The 16,517-nt window shown below is 43.1% G+C and overlaps 1 protein-coding gene across 2 annotated transcripts in view; it reads right to left on the bottom strand.

Moving 5' to 3' along the window:
- MTFR1 (mitochondrial fission regulator 1) overlaps positions 1-16,517 on the bottom strand; it is a 55,225-nt gene that overhangs the window by 9,070 nt on the left and 29,638 nt on the right. For both annotated transcript variants that reach the window (XM_079795862.1, XM_079795863.1), the window contains one exon: positions 5,512-5,627. In XM_079795862.1, coding sequence (XP_079651988.1) covers positions 5,512-5,627 — 116 coding nt within the window. The remainder of the gene's footprint in view (positions 1-5,511; positions 5,628-16,517) is intronic.

Genomic DNA, 16,517 nt, shown 5'->3' with positions numbered 1-16,517 from the left:
CTTTCCCAGCCATCTAGATATATGTACATCTACAGTTTGCACAATCAATACAAAGTGTACTATCACACCATACTGTAAGAGAAAGTTTGCCTAATTTTTCTAATCACATGGACCATGTCACTGACCTTGGAACTCTGAGGGAAATTCACTACCTGTCAACTTTCTCCTCTAGAGCAACATTCAAATCCAACTAGGGCTCCCCTGTTTCGTTCTCACTTTGTTCAAGTTCAGATTATCTTTACCTAGGGTACTTCCAGGCACCTCTTCAAAGACCCTTTAGCCAATTATTTTCAACATCATAGACACAATCCCATTACCCAGAGCCATTATGCCAATTCAAGTACGCTATAATCACAATCCCCATGACTACTGCATTATGTCGTATCCAGTGCAAATATGACATTTGTGTTTAAAAAACAAAAAACATAAAATCTTTAGAAAGTTCTTTTTCCAGGAAGAAGGAGCAGATGTACTGTTCCATCTAACTATATTAACTCCCTGCTAACTATAACTAAAAATATTGGACACTGTATAGAAAATAAGTAAATGTATGTAAGAAGACTGAAAGGTGGAGAGAAAGCAGACTGATTGGGGCCTTGGGAACAACAACAAAAACATAGGCGTGAGCTCTCAGAGTTTTCCTTTTGACTCCTATATCTCAAGTTGGGTACAGGACTCACTGGTAAGCCAAAAATGCCAGTGATGTGGGGCGGGGGGAGAGAAAGCCTGCTGTCTCAGCTAAAGGACCAAGAAAGGGAGGAGCCTCCCAAGATAAGTAATTCTAGCCAACACCACAGAAAATATTGTGGCCCCACCTCTACCATGCAGCAGGCCAACTTCCACTCTTACCAGGCTGTAACGAGGTGCCTCAAACCCTGGAGGGTGGTTGTCAGAGAAGACAGGCAGCAGGAACTTTAAACCAGGTACCTCACCTCCCTGTGTTATCAGTGGACACAATTTAGGGAGCCTAGAATTTCACCCCGTCCAGCAGTAACAGGGCACACTCCCCTACCGGCTAGTATAGTCTCACAAGAGGCCTCTGGGGAGCCTGGGTTCCCACCCTTTCAGCAGTAAAATAAGAGCCGGCCCTCAGGCCAGTGAGAAACCTGGACTTGGCCTCCCACTGGCAGGAACACAAATGGCACTCACTCCTCCCCTACCAGAGGACTATCAGAAAGAGCCACCTAAGAGAAAAGGTCTAAATAAAATCCAGTTTCATATATCCAAAATATCTAAGTTTCAATAAAAAATAATTCATACCAAGAACCAGAGAGAACACATACTGGGGACTTCTGGTTAAGATGGCAGACTAGGTAAACTCTGAACTACCTTATTCCCCAGCAATTCCACTTCTGAGTATGTATCTGAAGAAATCCAAAACATTAATTTGAAAAGATATATGCACACCTGTGTTCACTGTAGTGTTATTTACAATAGCCAAGATATGGAAGTAAACTAAGTGCCCATCACTAGACAAATGGATAAAGATGTGATCTATACATATACAACATTACTCAGCCATTTAAAAAAAATGAAATCTTGCCCTAGCTGGTTTGACTCAGTGGATAGAGCAGTGGTTCTCAACCTTTCCAATGCCGTGACCCTTTAATACAGTTCCTCATGTTGTGGTGACCCCCAACCATAAAATTATTTTCGTTGCTACTTCATAACTGTAATTTTGCTACTGTTAATGAATTGTAATGTAAATATCTGTGTTTTCTGATGGTCTTAGGCTCTACAGCAGCGGTTCTCAACCTGTGGGTCACAACCCACAGGTTGAGAACCGCTAGCAGGGTCGCCTAAGACCATCGGAAAACACAGATATTTACATTACGATTCAAAACAGCAGCAAAATTACAGTTATGAAGTAGCAACGAAAATAATTTTATGGTTGGGGGTCAACCATAACATGAGGAACTGTATTAAAGGGTCACGGCATTAAAAAGGTTGACAATTCCTGGGATAGAGCTTCAGCCTGCAGACTGAAGGGTCCCAGGTTAGATTCCTGTCAAGGACACATGCCTGGGTTGTGGGCTCAATCCCCAGGAGAAAGCAGCCGATCAATGATTCTCTCTCATCATTGATGTTTCTATCTTTCTCCCTCTCCCTTCCTCTCTAAAATCAAAAATATATTTTAAAAAATAAATTTAAAACACACACCCATAAAACAAATAGAAGACAATCAATACAGGGATAACAGAGATATTAAAATTACCTAACAGATTTTAAAGCAGCTCTGATATAAATGATTCAATAAGCAATTACCATCACTTTTCAAGTTAATGAAAAAGAGTCTCAGCAGTCTCTTAAGTCAAAAACATTTTTTTAAAAAGGAACAGTTTTTTGGTTTTTTTTTTAAGAGAAAAACTGAACACAGAGAAAACAGGAGGGAGAGCCAGACTGAAGCCCTAACATAACATCTCTCTCTCCCTCTCCCTTCTCTCTGAAATCAATAAAAATATATTTAAACAAAAAACCCTATATTTTCCAAAAATCCATCGAGAACTTACTGTGTCATTCAAGGATCTGCAGTATTAAGAATACTAATACAAACATAAATCTCACCATATAGATGAAATGAACCAAACACCTGTCAGAACACCTACCATCAACAAATCAACGAATGACAAGTGCTGGCAAAGATGTGGAGAAAAGGGAACTGCTGGTGAGAATGCAGACTGGTGCAGCCATTATGGAAAACAGTATGGAGTTTCCTCAAAAAAATTAAATATGGAACTGCCATTTGACTCAGTGATCCCATTTCTAGGAATATATCCTAAGAAACCCAAAATACCAATCAGAAAGAATGTATGCACCCCTATATTCATAGCAATTTACAATAGCTAAGATCTGGAAACAGCCCAAGTGCCCATCAGGAGATGACTGGATAAAAAAGCTGTGGTATATCTATACCATGTAATACCATGCAGCAGTAAAAAAGAAGAATCTCTTACCCTTTGAGACAGCATGGAGGGACCTGGAGAGTATCATGCTAAGAGAAATAAGTCAGTCAGAGAAAGACAAGTATCATATGATCACACTCACATGTGGAATATAAGTAACAAAATAAACTGATGAACAGAGTGGATCCAGAGACATGGAAGCATGGAACAGATTGTGGAATCTCAGAGGGAAGGCAGGGGAGGGTAGGTAGGTGGGAAGTAATCAACCAAAAACCTTATATGCATATATGCATAACTCATGGACACAGGCAATAGGGTGCTGAAGGCCCGGGGTGGGGCCAGGGGTGGGCTGGAGGAGTCAATGGGGAGAAAAGGAGGACATATGTAATACTTTCAACAATAAAGAATTATTTAAAATAATAAAATAAACATGCAACCACCTTATGACTTATATGACTCAGAAATTGCATTTAATCTAGAGAAATGAAAACTTACGTTAATTCAAAAACCCTGTACACAAGCCAAATGTCCATCAACTGGTGCATGGTGAAATAAACTGGTCCATCCATACCCAGGAATACTGAGTTCTGGTTCAAGATGGCAACACAGGAAGAATAGGGAAATCCTGAACTCACTCCTCCAGTGAATACACCAAATCTACAGCTATGTATGGAAGTTTCCTCTGAAAAGTAAAATCTAGCCGAACAACAAAAACAGCACTAAACAAACATAGCACTAAAGCTGGAGAGGCTGAGACACAATCTCTTAATAAACCCCACCCCAGGAGCAGTGACCCACACTGGGAAGGGAACTCAAAACCCACAGCTTCTTCCTGTGGAGCAAAGAGTCTGAACACCACATTGGGTACCCCAACTTTTAAGACCTGCATCTTAGAGATGAGCACCCAAGATGTCTAGCCAACAGGATTCATATTCAAGAGATCCACAAGGCTATAGTGATCTGAGAAATGGCCCTTCAATTTGCTCTCATGCTGGGACTCACTCACCCCAGGGTCTAACACAGAAGCAGCTGATCCTGCCTGGACTTTATGTAAAAGTCTCATTTGCTAATCTTAAAGCATCGGCCTGCGGGGCAGTCATCTAACCCAGCGGTTGCCAACCTACACAGCTAGGGGCCTGCTATGATATATTGTGGGGATGGAGGCTGGCAGGCACCAACTGTAAGTGCCATCCTCTCCTCCCACCCCCCGAAAAAATACCCTAGGCCTTCTGCCCATAGCTTCAGATGGTACCCCACAGGTACCATCTTTAACCTTCCCTCTGCCCTGCTCCAGAGAACCAGTATCTTCCAGAGGGGCTCTTTCATTTGAGTCTGTGCCCCGATTTTTTATGTCTAATGCCCCAAATTTTGTGGCTGCCACCAGGGGACAACCCTTGATCACCTGGCTCTGAAGGCAAGGAAGTCTTGCATTCCTGGTTCCCATAGGACCGTAAAAATTAAAGTGGCAGGTCTTGGCCAACTACCATCCTCAGGGCACTGCACAGACAGCAGACTGAAACATCCCCAGTCATTCTGAGAAGGCCTATTTGCTCCTCCAGGAGCTCTGGCCTGAAGGACAGGCTTCAGGTTTGGCCCACATCTAGAGGCCTACAGAGTCTCTCAGGGAACAGAGGCCAGTAGATGCAATCTTTGCACTCTTCCTCTGTCTCGCTCCAGTTACTTAGTATCTCTCTCAAAAGATGCTTACACCCTTGTGAGGCACCCTGATTTTTAAGCCGCACCAGGGGACACCTCTAGATCACAGACTCTGGTAGCCAGTGATCCTACTTACACCATGGGTCACAAAGGAGTAGAACCAATGGAAAATGAGTTCTTATAGAGCTACCACTCCCAGGGCATAGCAAGAACCAACAGACCCAGGAACTCAATCTTTTTGGCTTCTACTGATCCTCAGCTCTAACATCCCCTTCCCTTCTTTGAGAAGCCTGGCCAAACCTCTCCATCCCACAGTGGCCTTCTGTATTTAGTCGACTTTACAGTATTAATATTATTGTTTTCTTCTTTAATCTCCTCTAGCACACCAAGTATTCCTAGAAAACTAGGACTATGTCTTATTTTAATCTCTGTATCCTCAATGCCTAAGAATGAAGAGTTGAATATGTGGGATAATTGTTTATTAGATTGAGCCATAGTAATTCTTTATTCAGGCTCTTTCAAATAAATGTAAGTCCCTGTCTAACTCTTACATATAGTTTCCTTTGAATCATAACTCACTTAAATTCAGAATTTTTAGGACTTATTCTCCAATGACCACACAAATTTTCGAATGTAACCCACATTGATTTCTCTACACCAATAATACCATTTTAGTACTATACTTATCTAAACATATTTATGACAGTTCTCTCATATTAGAACTTCTAACAGGCAGGGAATTCTGTAATTCTTAAGGACACAATAGTTATACGTCTTTAGGAAATTTATAAATACTGAGTCTTTAAAATAAACAGAACAGATGAGTGCTAAAAAGAAAACCTGGATTAATTACTAGAGACCAAATTCAGCTATTAAAGGTAAATACCGCAAAGATAACATCTTTTAAAATAATAAATACCCTATCTCAGTTCTCATAGGTTTCCAGACTAACCTTCGTCTTGTTGAGCACTCTCCTTCTTCTTCGGCTATCCATCCAACATCAGCAAAAGATGCCACTGCATCCTCTCCTGGGTGACTGGGGCTCCATTCTGTTGTAGGGCTGGTAAGCTATAAGGTACAAATAGGGAAAGATTGTCATCTGGCACCAAAATATTAGAATAAAACTTCTTAATGATCTAAATGAAAATTATGTTTTAGTGTTTCAAACATACGGGCAGTTTCATTTCTATTAAAGGTCCCCCATGAAAGGGACCATTAGTTACATCATAAGTTGCCTAATAATGTATGATAATCTCTGAATTATAATTTACCTTTTTCATTTAAAAAAAATATATATTTTTATTGACTTCTGAGAGGGAGACAGACAGAGAGAAACAGCAATGATCAGAGAGAATCATTGATCGGCTGCCTCCTGAACACCTTCCACTGAGGATTGAGCCTGCAACCCAGGCACGTGCCCTGGCCAGGAATCGAACCATGACCTCCTGGTTCATAGGTAACACTCAACCACTGAGCCACGCCAGCTGGGCTCAATTTTTATTTTACAGGTCAAATGATTAAAAACAAACAAACAAATAAAAAAACCCCACAAACTCTGGTCATCCTAAAACATTAAAAACATTTTTCAAATTTAAGCATTAAATATCATTTTTTCTGAAGAGATCTGGCTTTAAAAAAAAGTATAGGAACAAGAACAAGTAACCAATTTGTGCTAAATCTGGGAATTGTTTAAATGGATATTTATAGATATACTGTTATAATGTTGAAAATAGATTTTTTTAAATCCTTAAAGCTCATGATTTTTAAATAAAAGTATTAACTATATTAAGGAACAAAAAATACAAGAAGCAGTAGAACAGAATTCTCTAGCTAACCTTAAACACATAGAGGAAGGAACTGAGTATTTTTAAATAAATACAACAAGGAAAAAGCACCTAAGTTCTGAGATTTACCATAAAAAATTGGAAATATAATTTAATTGAATTAAATTTTTATTATAATGCCTCAGAGCCATATGGTCAATGGATAATAATTTTAAAATAAAGTTATCAGATTAATATAACGCTTCCAACAAGTTGGAATGAGGTGTAAGTGAAAAAGAAAATGAAGTGACTTAAAAAGTGACTCTGTGATTGAGCATCGACCTATGAACCAAGAGGTCACGGTTTGTTTCCCAGCCAGGGCATATGCCCAGGTTATGACCAGGAAGCAGCCAATCAATGATTCTCTCTCATCATTGATGTTTCTACCTCTTTCCCCCTCTTCCTTCCTTTCTGAAATTAATTTTTAAAATATTAAAAAATATAATTTAAAAGGCCAGAGAAATTTACATATTAATGTATTTATCAAAAAGGTTGTACCAGCCCTAACTGGTTTGGCTCACTGGATAGAGCTTCGGCCTGCGGACTGAAGGGTCCCAGGTTCGATTCTATTCAAGGGTATGTACCTTGGTTGCGGGCACATCCCCGATGGGGAGTGTGCAGGAGGCAGCTGATTGATGTTTCTAACTCTCTACCCTCTCCCCTCCTCTCTGTAAAAATATCAATAAAAATATTTTTTTAAAAAAAAGGTTGTACTATAACCCAGTACTTTGTTTGAACCTTAATGCTATCATTGCCAGATTAAGATTTTGAAAGCTACACTTAAATAATGCTTCTTCCTCAAATGTAAAACATACCATACAAATACATAGCACTAATTAGTTTTCAGTTTAAAATACCGTTACTATTATGAATAAAACTTGACTAAACATATTAGCTGTATGCATGTGTATCCATTATGTATCATAATTACCTAACATTATTAACTTAATAAAGTAGCATTAGAAAACTGTATTTTAACAATAACATAATAAGAACATCAAGTATTTAAAATGCCTTAAATTGGCTTTTGGAGAGGACGGGGGTACAGGCAAGAGAGAAAAGAAGTTATATTAAGAGTAGAGATTTAAGAACTTAATCCTGAGCAAAAATCAAAACTAATAATGGAATTAAAATGAAAAGGCTTTCAAATTACCAATGTTTTGCATGCAGTGGAATAATTGTGGTCAGAAGAGAAAAAAAGTATCAGCATCAGTAAGTACATTATCAACGAAGATGATGAAAGAAAAATAAAAACTGAGATTTTTGTACTTCTTTATGTGTTTCAGAAATTTATCCCTGTGTCAGTAAAGAAATATATATTCAATAAAATGGGTATGTTAACCTGATCTCAATAGTCTGAGAAAACTCGTAACATGCTGTTACTAACCATAACTGAAAGCAGAATGGTATAATAATATTCCTATATATAATAATAAAAGTATAATATGCTAATTAGACTGGACAACCTTCAGGACAAAGCCTGGGGGGGAGGGGGTGGTGAGTAGGCCAGAGGCAGAGGCAGCCTCCGTGGCAGCGGGGGCCAAGCCCCTTGCACAAATTTCGTGCATTGGGCCTCTAGTAATCCTCCTATATAATAAAAGAGAAATATGTAAATTGACCGTACCTCTGCAATGCTCACCAGCCAATCAGGAGTTAGTATGCAAATTGACCCAACAAAGATGGCAGGTTACTTTGCATACACAGGCACTGGGCGGAGAGCAGAGCAGGAGAGCCGGCAGTTTGGAGGATTTGGCAGAGCAGGAGGCCATGGGACGGAGACAGAGCAGGAAGGGAAAACCCAGAGCGCGGGGAGCACCAGGAATTCTGGGAGTAGTAGTTCTGGTGACAACCCCAGGAATGGAAGCGGAAGCCCAGAGCACGGGGTGCACCAGGAATGCTGGAAATCATAGTTCTAGTGGCAGATGGATCTCCTAGACACTAGAGCAAAGTGAGCCTGGAGCAAGGTACTGTTGCGGTGGGGGATGGAGGGAAAGCAAAGGTGAGAGACATAAGTAAAATCAGAGTGTCTAGGAAAAATTAAAGGGAAGATAGCCTAAAACTTCCATGAAATCTCCACCAATGAAGCAAAGAAAAAAAAAATGCCTCTGTTATTCTGTGAGCAACAAACCAAACTGGGTTGGGGTCTCAGACAATTCGCTCATATGATTGCAAAGACAGACAGAAACTCCCGGATTGGAGAGGGCTCCCCTGAGGGCTCCGAGATTGGAGAGGGTGCAGGTTGGGCTGAGGGACCCACCCCCTGTGCACGAATCTTCGTGCACTGAGCCCCTAGTATTATAATAGAAAGACTCTACCTGGGTTATGTGGAGATCCTTGAACATCAAGATTCCCCAAGCCCTGTAGAAGTTTCTAGAAGACAGAGTATTAACGGGCTGTTTTGTACAAACAAGAGATCATGAAATTAAAATCTGAAAGATGTCTTTCTAAGGTGCTAATTCATGAAGACCTATCTGATTATAATTCTTTGATTAGAAAATAAAAATTTGTTCCAATATAGCTACTACTTTGTAGTTTGACCTCAAGATTTCTTACTTTCCCATAGGTTACAAAAATTGCCATTTTCTTCCCAGATATCTACACTAATAAGAGAGAAACATGCAAATTGACTGTGCCTCTGCTATGCCCACCAGCCAATCAGGAGCGAGTATGCAAATTAACCCAACAAAGATGGCGGTTAATCTGCATACGCAGGCGCGGAGGGAAGACTGAAGACAGCGTAGAAGAAAGCCAAGCGCTGCAGAAGAGAGCGAAGCAAGTGCTGCAGAAGGGAGTGAGGCAGCGGAGAAGGGAGCGAGGCAGCGGAGATGGGAGGGAGCGAGGCAGCGGAGAAGGGAGGGAGCAAGGCAGCAGAGACGGGAGCGAAGCCCGCTTCCCTTCTCCGCTTCGCTCTGGCCGCAGGAAGCCCTATTCTTGCAGGAATCTTCCTGCAACAAGCCTCTAGTTTGTTTATAAAAGGACGCAAAATGATACTTTTAAAATAATAACCACTATGCTGTACAGCTAAAACTAATGCAATATTAAATGTAAGCCCTAATTGAAAAATGAAATTTAAAAATAAATTAAGCACTCAAAAATATAAAAGTTGCCGAAACCGGTTTGGCTCAGTGGATAGAGTGTCAGTCTGCGGACTGGAAGGTCCCAAGTTCGATTCTGGTCAGGGGCATGTACATTGGTTGCAGGCACATCCCCTGGTGGGGAGTGTGCAGGAGGCAGCTGGTCGATGTCTCTCTCTCATCGATGTTTCTAGCTCTCTATCCCTCTCCCTTGCTCTCTGTGAAAAATCAATAAAATATATTTTATATATATATATATATATATATATATATATACATATATACATACATATATATATATATATACATATAAAAGTTAACCCGTTTTGTGGCAGCTTTTCAGTCTTTTATAGCATAATTAAAGATCAAACGTTTCCCAAACTGATACCTGTAATACTTCATATATAAGACATGAGAAGTTGCTTTTTGCACAAACTTTAAAAAATAAGCCAAATTATTCCATGGTCTTAGTTTGCAATCATATTAAGCACTGATTATATTTCATCACTGAAATAAAACTGTGTCTATACTATGTGCTCAATTAAATGAAAAAGTTAGTGATACTGTTAAGACACTTTTTTTTTTAATCAATTCCAGAACTGGTAAAATCTATGTCATTTCTAACAGTGATATATGCCACCAAAAAAAGGGGGGTGGGAGGGGTTTGAGGATGGCTGAAGGGGGTTGATGGGATAAAAAAGGGAGCATATGTAATCCTACCTAATAATAGACAACTATGCAAATTGACCGCACCTTCGCTACGCCCAAGCCACGCCCACCAGCCAATCCACGCCCACCAACCAATCAGGATGGGTATGCAAATTACCCCAACAAAAATGGTGGCTAATTTGCATATCAAGACAGCTTAGAAAGAAGCCAAGAGCTGCAGAAGGGAGCAAAGCTGCAGAGAAGCAAGCAAGCCAGGGGGAGGAGAAGGGAGGAGCGGAGGCGGGGCCGGGGGAGAAGGGAGAAAAGCAGGCGGGCTGGCGGAGAAGGCGGGGCAGGGGAGAAGGGAGGAGCGGAGGCGGGGCCGGGGGAGAAGGGAAAAGCAGGCGGGCTGGCGGAGAAGGCGGGGCGGGGGAGAAGGGAGGAGCAGAGGCGGGGCCGGGGGAGAAGGGAGGAGCGGAGGCGGGGCCAGGGGAGAAGGAAGAAGAGCGGTCAGGCTGACGGAGAAGGGAGAAAAGCAGGGGGGCTGGCGGAGAAGGGAGAAAAGCAGGGGGGCTGGCGGAGAAGGGAGAAAAGCAGGGGGGCTGGCGGAGAAGGCGGGGCGGGGGACAAGGGAGGAGAGCAGGCAGGGCGGGGTAGAGTGCAGCAGGAAACCCTATTACAGGATTTTTCCTGCAACGGGAAAGCTAGTACTTTCAATAATAAAGATTTTTTTTTAAAGAAGGAGAAGCCTAACGAAGTGATTGGGGAAATCATACTCATTCAAAAGAGAAAATAAAAAGTAATTATACTTATCTATTTATCTATATATCTAATCTATATATATCTATATATCTATATCTATATCTATATCTATATCTATATCTATATCTATATCTATATCTATATAAAAGGCTAAGCGACCATCGCATCCGAAACAACAGAACGGATGACCAAACAGGCTGTGTGGGGCGACCAGGTCGGCAGGGGGGTTAGTGAGGGGCGACCAAACGACTGAGCAGCAGGCTGCGTGGAGTGACCAGGCCTGCAGGGGGGGCAGTTGGGGGCGACCAGACTGGCGGGGGGCAGTAAGAGGAAACCAGGCTGGCAGAGGGGGGCAGTGAGGGGCAAAAAGGCTGGCGGGAGGGAGCAGTTCGGGGCGACCACGCCGGCAGGGGGTGCAGTAAGGGGTGACTAGGCTGGGGGGGGGGAGGGCAGTTAGGGGCAACCAGGCTGGTGGGAGGTGCAGTAAGGGGTGACTAAGCTGGTGGGGGGGGGGGGGGGCAGTTGGGGGTGACCAGGCCAGCAGGAGGGACAGTTAGGGGCGATCAGGCAGGCAAGCAGTTAGGAGCCAGTGGTCCCAGATTGTGAGAGGGATGTCTGCGGATTGGGCCTAACCCGGTAGTCGGACATCCCCCAAGGGGTCCCGGATTGGGGAGGATGCAGGCTGAGCTGAGGGGAATTTCGTGCACTGGGCCTCTAGTCTATAATAATAAAAGCATAATATGCTAATTAGATCGGACAGCCAAATGTCCTTCCAGACGTCCTTCCAGACAAAGCCGCGGTGGCTGTGAGGGCCAAGGGCAGTAGCAGCAGTGGTGGGGTGAAGGGGGCAGCGCTTCCCCTTATAGGCCCAGTCGCCTCCTACAGAGGGAGGCCAAACTGCGGCTTAGGCCCACTCCCTGCTGTCAGTAAGACATCCCCTGAGGGCTCCTGGACTGTGAGAAAGGGCAGGCCGGGCTGAGGGACGCCCCCCCCATGCATGAATTTTTGTGCACTGCGTCTCTAGTCTATACATATAAAGAGGTAATATGCTAATTTGTCCGTTACAGTGTCACAGTCACAACCAGTCTGTGGGCGGGGACAGGGGTGGGGACTTCTGCCCCCAGTGCTAACGTCACGCTGCCTGCGTGTGTCCTCGCCCAACGCTGAGGTGAAGCTGCCTGCCTCCATCCCCGGCTAGGGACGTGACACTGCCTGTGTGCGTCTCTGTTCAGCGCTTACATGACGCTGCAGGGGGTGCTGGGCTTGACGGGGGACCTCAGGCCGCACCCCCCATCCCAGCTCCGGGCCGGGAGACCTCAGGCCGTGCCCCCGCCCGGCAGGGCTTGACAGGGTACCTCAGGCTACATCCCCCGCCCAGGCGCCGGGCCAGGGGACCTGAGGCTGTGCCCTCCCACCCGGCGCCGGGCCAGGGACCTGAGGCTGCACCCCCCCATCCAGTGCCGGGCTGGGGGACCTGAGGATGCACCCCCCACCCAGAGAGGCTTGGCAGGGGTGGGGCCGGCCAGATCTGGGTCTCCTGCATTTTCGAAGTGTGTGCGGGTGGTGGGTGGGGACTTGACTCTAGGTCCCGTGGTGTGCCCCAGACTCTGACAGGAGTGAGATTTAATATACATTTTACTAATTTTCTTTCATCTCTGACACTTCTATTATAGAGAAAGGGCAAGTAGCAATATTAAAATATTTCTTCTAATTAATTCCCTTCTAATGTGCACAAATTTTGTGCACCAGGCCAATAGTCTTTTTATAAAAGGCTATTTCATACCTTTTAAAAAATTACCAAAAAGTAAGAGAATAATTCTCAGTAGGGGGGTGGGGTGGAGGGTAAGGAATCAGGTGGAGGGGAGGGAAAAAAAAAAGAGGAACACCTGTAATAATCTGAACAATAAAGATTTATTATTAAAAAAAAGAGAGAGAGAGAGAATAATTCTCTATTATCAGACTAGAGGCCCAGTGCACGAATTCATACACAGGTGGGGTCCCTCAGCCTGGCCAGTGATTGAGGCCTATCAGGGGGCCAGCCGGCTGGGGGGAAGGACCACGGGAGGTTGGCTGGCCGCTCTCCCCATCAGGGCCCGGGGGGAGGGGCTGCAGGAGGTTGGCCAGCCGGCGGGGAGGGGCTGTGGGAGGTTGGCTACGGAAGTGCACTGACCACCAGGGGACAGCCCCTGCATTGAGTGTCTGCCCCCTGGTGGTCAGTGCGCATAATAGCGACTGATCAACCAGTCATTCCAGTCGTAACCATCACTTAGGCTTTTATAGCCTATCTAATAAAAGAGTAATTGCAAATTAACCACTCCGCTACACCCACAAGCCACGCCCGCCAGCCAATCAGGAGCAAGTATGCAAATTAACCCAACCAAGATGGCTGCGGCCACAGAGAGCAGGAGAGGGGCTTGGGTTTCCCCGGCAGTGGAGAAAGTCAAGCTTTCCACACACCCTGGCCAGCCCAGGCCTCCGCTTAAGGCTACAAAGTTTCAATTATAGAAGATAAATAAATCCCCTGCCACCAAGGAGCAGAAGGCTTGGCTTCACTCCAGGCTACAAAGTTTCAATTGTAGAAGATAAACAAATCCCAGATACCAGGGCCTCCAGTTGGGTCACCAGGGGGCGTGGCCGGCCTGCAAACCACCATAGGACCCTCGCCCAGGCTGCCCCATGCCCCAAGGGAACCCCTACCCTGATCCGGGACACCCTTCAGGGCAAACCAGCTGGCCCCCACCCATGCACCAGGCCTCTATCCTATCTAATAAAAGAGTAATATGCAGATTGACCATCACTCCAACACAAGATGGCTGCCCCCATGTGGTCAAAGATCCTGCCCCCATGTGGACACAAGATGGCCACCACAAGATGGCCTGCAGGGGAGGGCAGTTAGGGGTGACAAGGCCGGCAGAGGAGGGAAGTTGGGGGCAAACAGGCTGGCAGGGGAGCAGTTAGGCATCAATCAGGCTGGCAGGGGAGTGGTTAGGGGGTGATCAGGCTGGCAGGCAGAAGTGGTTAGGGGCAATCAGGAAGGCAGGCAGGCGAGCAGTTGGGAGCCAGCAGTCCTGGATTGTGAGAGGGATGTCCGACTGCCCGTTTAGGCCCAATCTAAACAGGCAGTTGGACATCCCTCAAGGGGTCCCAGACTGGAGAGGGTGCAGGCTGGGCTGAGGGACACCCCCCCCCCAGGTGCACGGATTTCGTGCACCGGGCCTCTAGTATATAGATAATTTTAATCCAATAGTTTAATCATATATGGATGTACAATAGTTTAATTTTTAAAACTGAAATAGTTGGGGGAATAAGGACACATGTAACATCTTAATCAATAAAGAAATTTAAAAAAACACCTGAAATAGTTATTGTAACAGGTTTTGATTTTTTTTAAATAATGAAACCTATTTTGCAAAATGAACCATGAAAATGATAAAAGTAGTTTTTGCTTTCTTAAAATGTTCATTTAATCTGACTCTAAGTTGTATGATTCTCCAATTTGAGAGGATTTTCTACTGATATATCTCTATAATAAAGTTATTGCTTATAAACAAAGTATTTCTTTTAAACCACTTTATTAATATATTCTGTTAGATGTGAGTTTTTCATGAATGAAACAATGTTAAGTTTGCCACAGTGCAAATGATCATACAAAATTATCTATCTCTGTGGTCATTCAAACTGTGAAAAATATGTCATTGTTCCATTAATGAAATGATCAGGGTATCACACGAGAGTGTACTGATTGTTGGAAATGGTTATTTCCTCGTATAGTTATATTATTATGAGTGGTAACATGAAATTATAGTGGTAAAATGAAATCGTTAGAGATCTAATGTAAAATACGTATAATTACTTTAAGATACACAGATGGCTGGGTTTTGGGGGAATTCTTTTTGTTTTGTTTTTAATCCTTATCCGAGGATATGTTTATTAATTTTAGAGAGAGGAAGAGTGGAAGTGAGGAAGGGAAAAAGGGGGCGAGAAGGAGGGAAGGAGGAAAGAAGGGAGGAAGGGAGGGAGGGAGGGAGGGAGGGAGGGAGGGAGGGAGGGAGGGAGGGAGGGAGGGAAATATCGATTGGTTGCTTCTCCCATGTGCCCCAACTGAGGACCAAACATACAACCTAGGTAAGTGCCCTGACCGGGTATCGAATCTGTGACCTTTCGGTGTATGGGATGACACTCCAACCAACTGAGCCACATCAGCCAGGGCTGAAGGCTGGCTTTAATACACTTAGTAATAGATATAACCTGACCAAAACAATAATTACAAATACTGCCACAAGACACAATTTTTAGAGTTGTGTTAAAATACGTCATTAAACATATATGTACTTTATAAGCCTACTGAGCTGATAAACCCCATCATCCACTGGTTGGTCCCTGTGGTACATGGTTATTGCTTCTATTCAGACAGATTAACAACTTGCAAAGACAAAAAAAAAAAAAAAGGCCATTTCAGTTGTTGCTGAAATGTGCACTGAGTAACATAAGCATGGAATAGGAAGGACAACTCAATTAGTCAAATACCAGTTAAGGTGAAGTCAGTGCAGGCAAGGGAACTGACAATATGGAATTTTTGAAATATGATTTAGATGCCATTACTGACATGCATGGATGACTGATGGGAAGTTTGAAAAAGAAAAAGCCACTTACTGAAGGCTCCAGCAAGGTCCTGTCCTACCATGGCTATTGTTAGTAGTGGGGGAGGGAAAAAAACAACAGTGAAAGGAATATAATTTATTTTTAAATCAAGGGCATTGTAAAATTTTAAATTAAAGTTAGTGCTTACTGATTTATAAGTATTCAAATTCCTTTCAGAAAGTGTGGAAAAGCATTTCATTCAGAGCAAAAACTCAGCAATAGTATTGTATTTTTACTATTTTAAGCAGTTTAATGAACATTTTATGCAATTTAAATAATCTAAAATCCAATTATATTTGAAATATTTTACTGAAGTAACTTCAGATAATTTAAAATATTCTGACAATGTAAAACTTCACTAAGGAAATTGATTCATTTAATAAAATAAAAAAAGGAAATATACAAAGCATGTTCAAAATACTTAGAATGAAATATTTAAAAAATTTATTTTGTCCGCATGTGACTCTTCATAAAAAAACACACTGGTACGAGGATGCTCTCAGTTTCTTGCCAAAAAGAATGTAATAGTAGCCCTAGCCGACTTGGCTCAATGGATAGAGCGTCAGCCTGCCGACTCAAGGGTCCCAGGTTCGATTCCGGCCAAGGGCATATGCCTGGGTTGCGGGCTCAATCCCCAGTGGGGGTCGTGCAGGAGGCAGCTGATCAATGATTCTCTCTCATCATTGATATTCCTATCTCTCTCTCCTTCTCCCTTCCTCTCTGAAATCAATAAAGAAATATTTTTTTAAAAAAAAGAAAAGAATGTAATAGTAAATAGATTCAGTCTATTTTACCACCATTTGTTTATAGCCAAATACAAAATATGTATTCTTAAAATGAACACAGTAAAATACTAATCTCTAGCTTTTTTCTTAGACTTAGTTATTCCTTTTTTTTTTTTTTAGCCAATTCCTACCATAGTAAGAAAAACTGAAAACATAAATTCTATATTTTAAAATGATGACATACAGTGACACCAGTTAGGCCAAGAAGTGTACCTGTATAAAGAA

Source organism: Cnephaeus nilssonii, assembly GCF_951640355.1.
Source record: "Cnephaeus nilssonii genome assembly, chromosome: 18".
Lineage (NCBI taxonomy): Eukaryota > Metazoa > Chordata > Mammalia > Chiroptera > Vespertilionidae > Cnephaeus > Cnephaeus nilssonii.
This window is presented reverse-complemented; position numbering and strand designations above follow the sequence as displayed.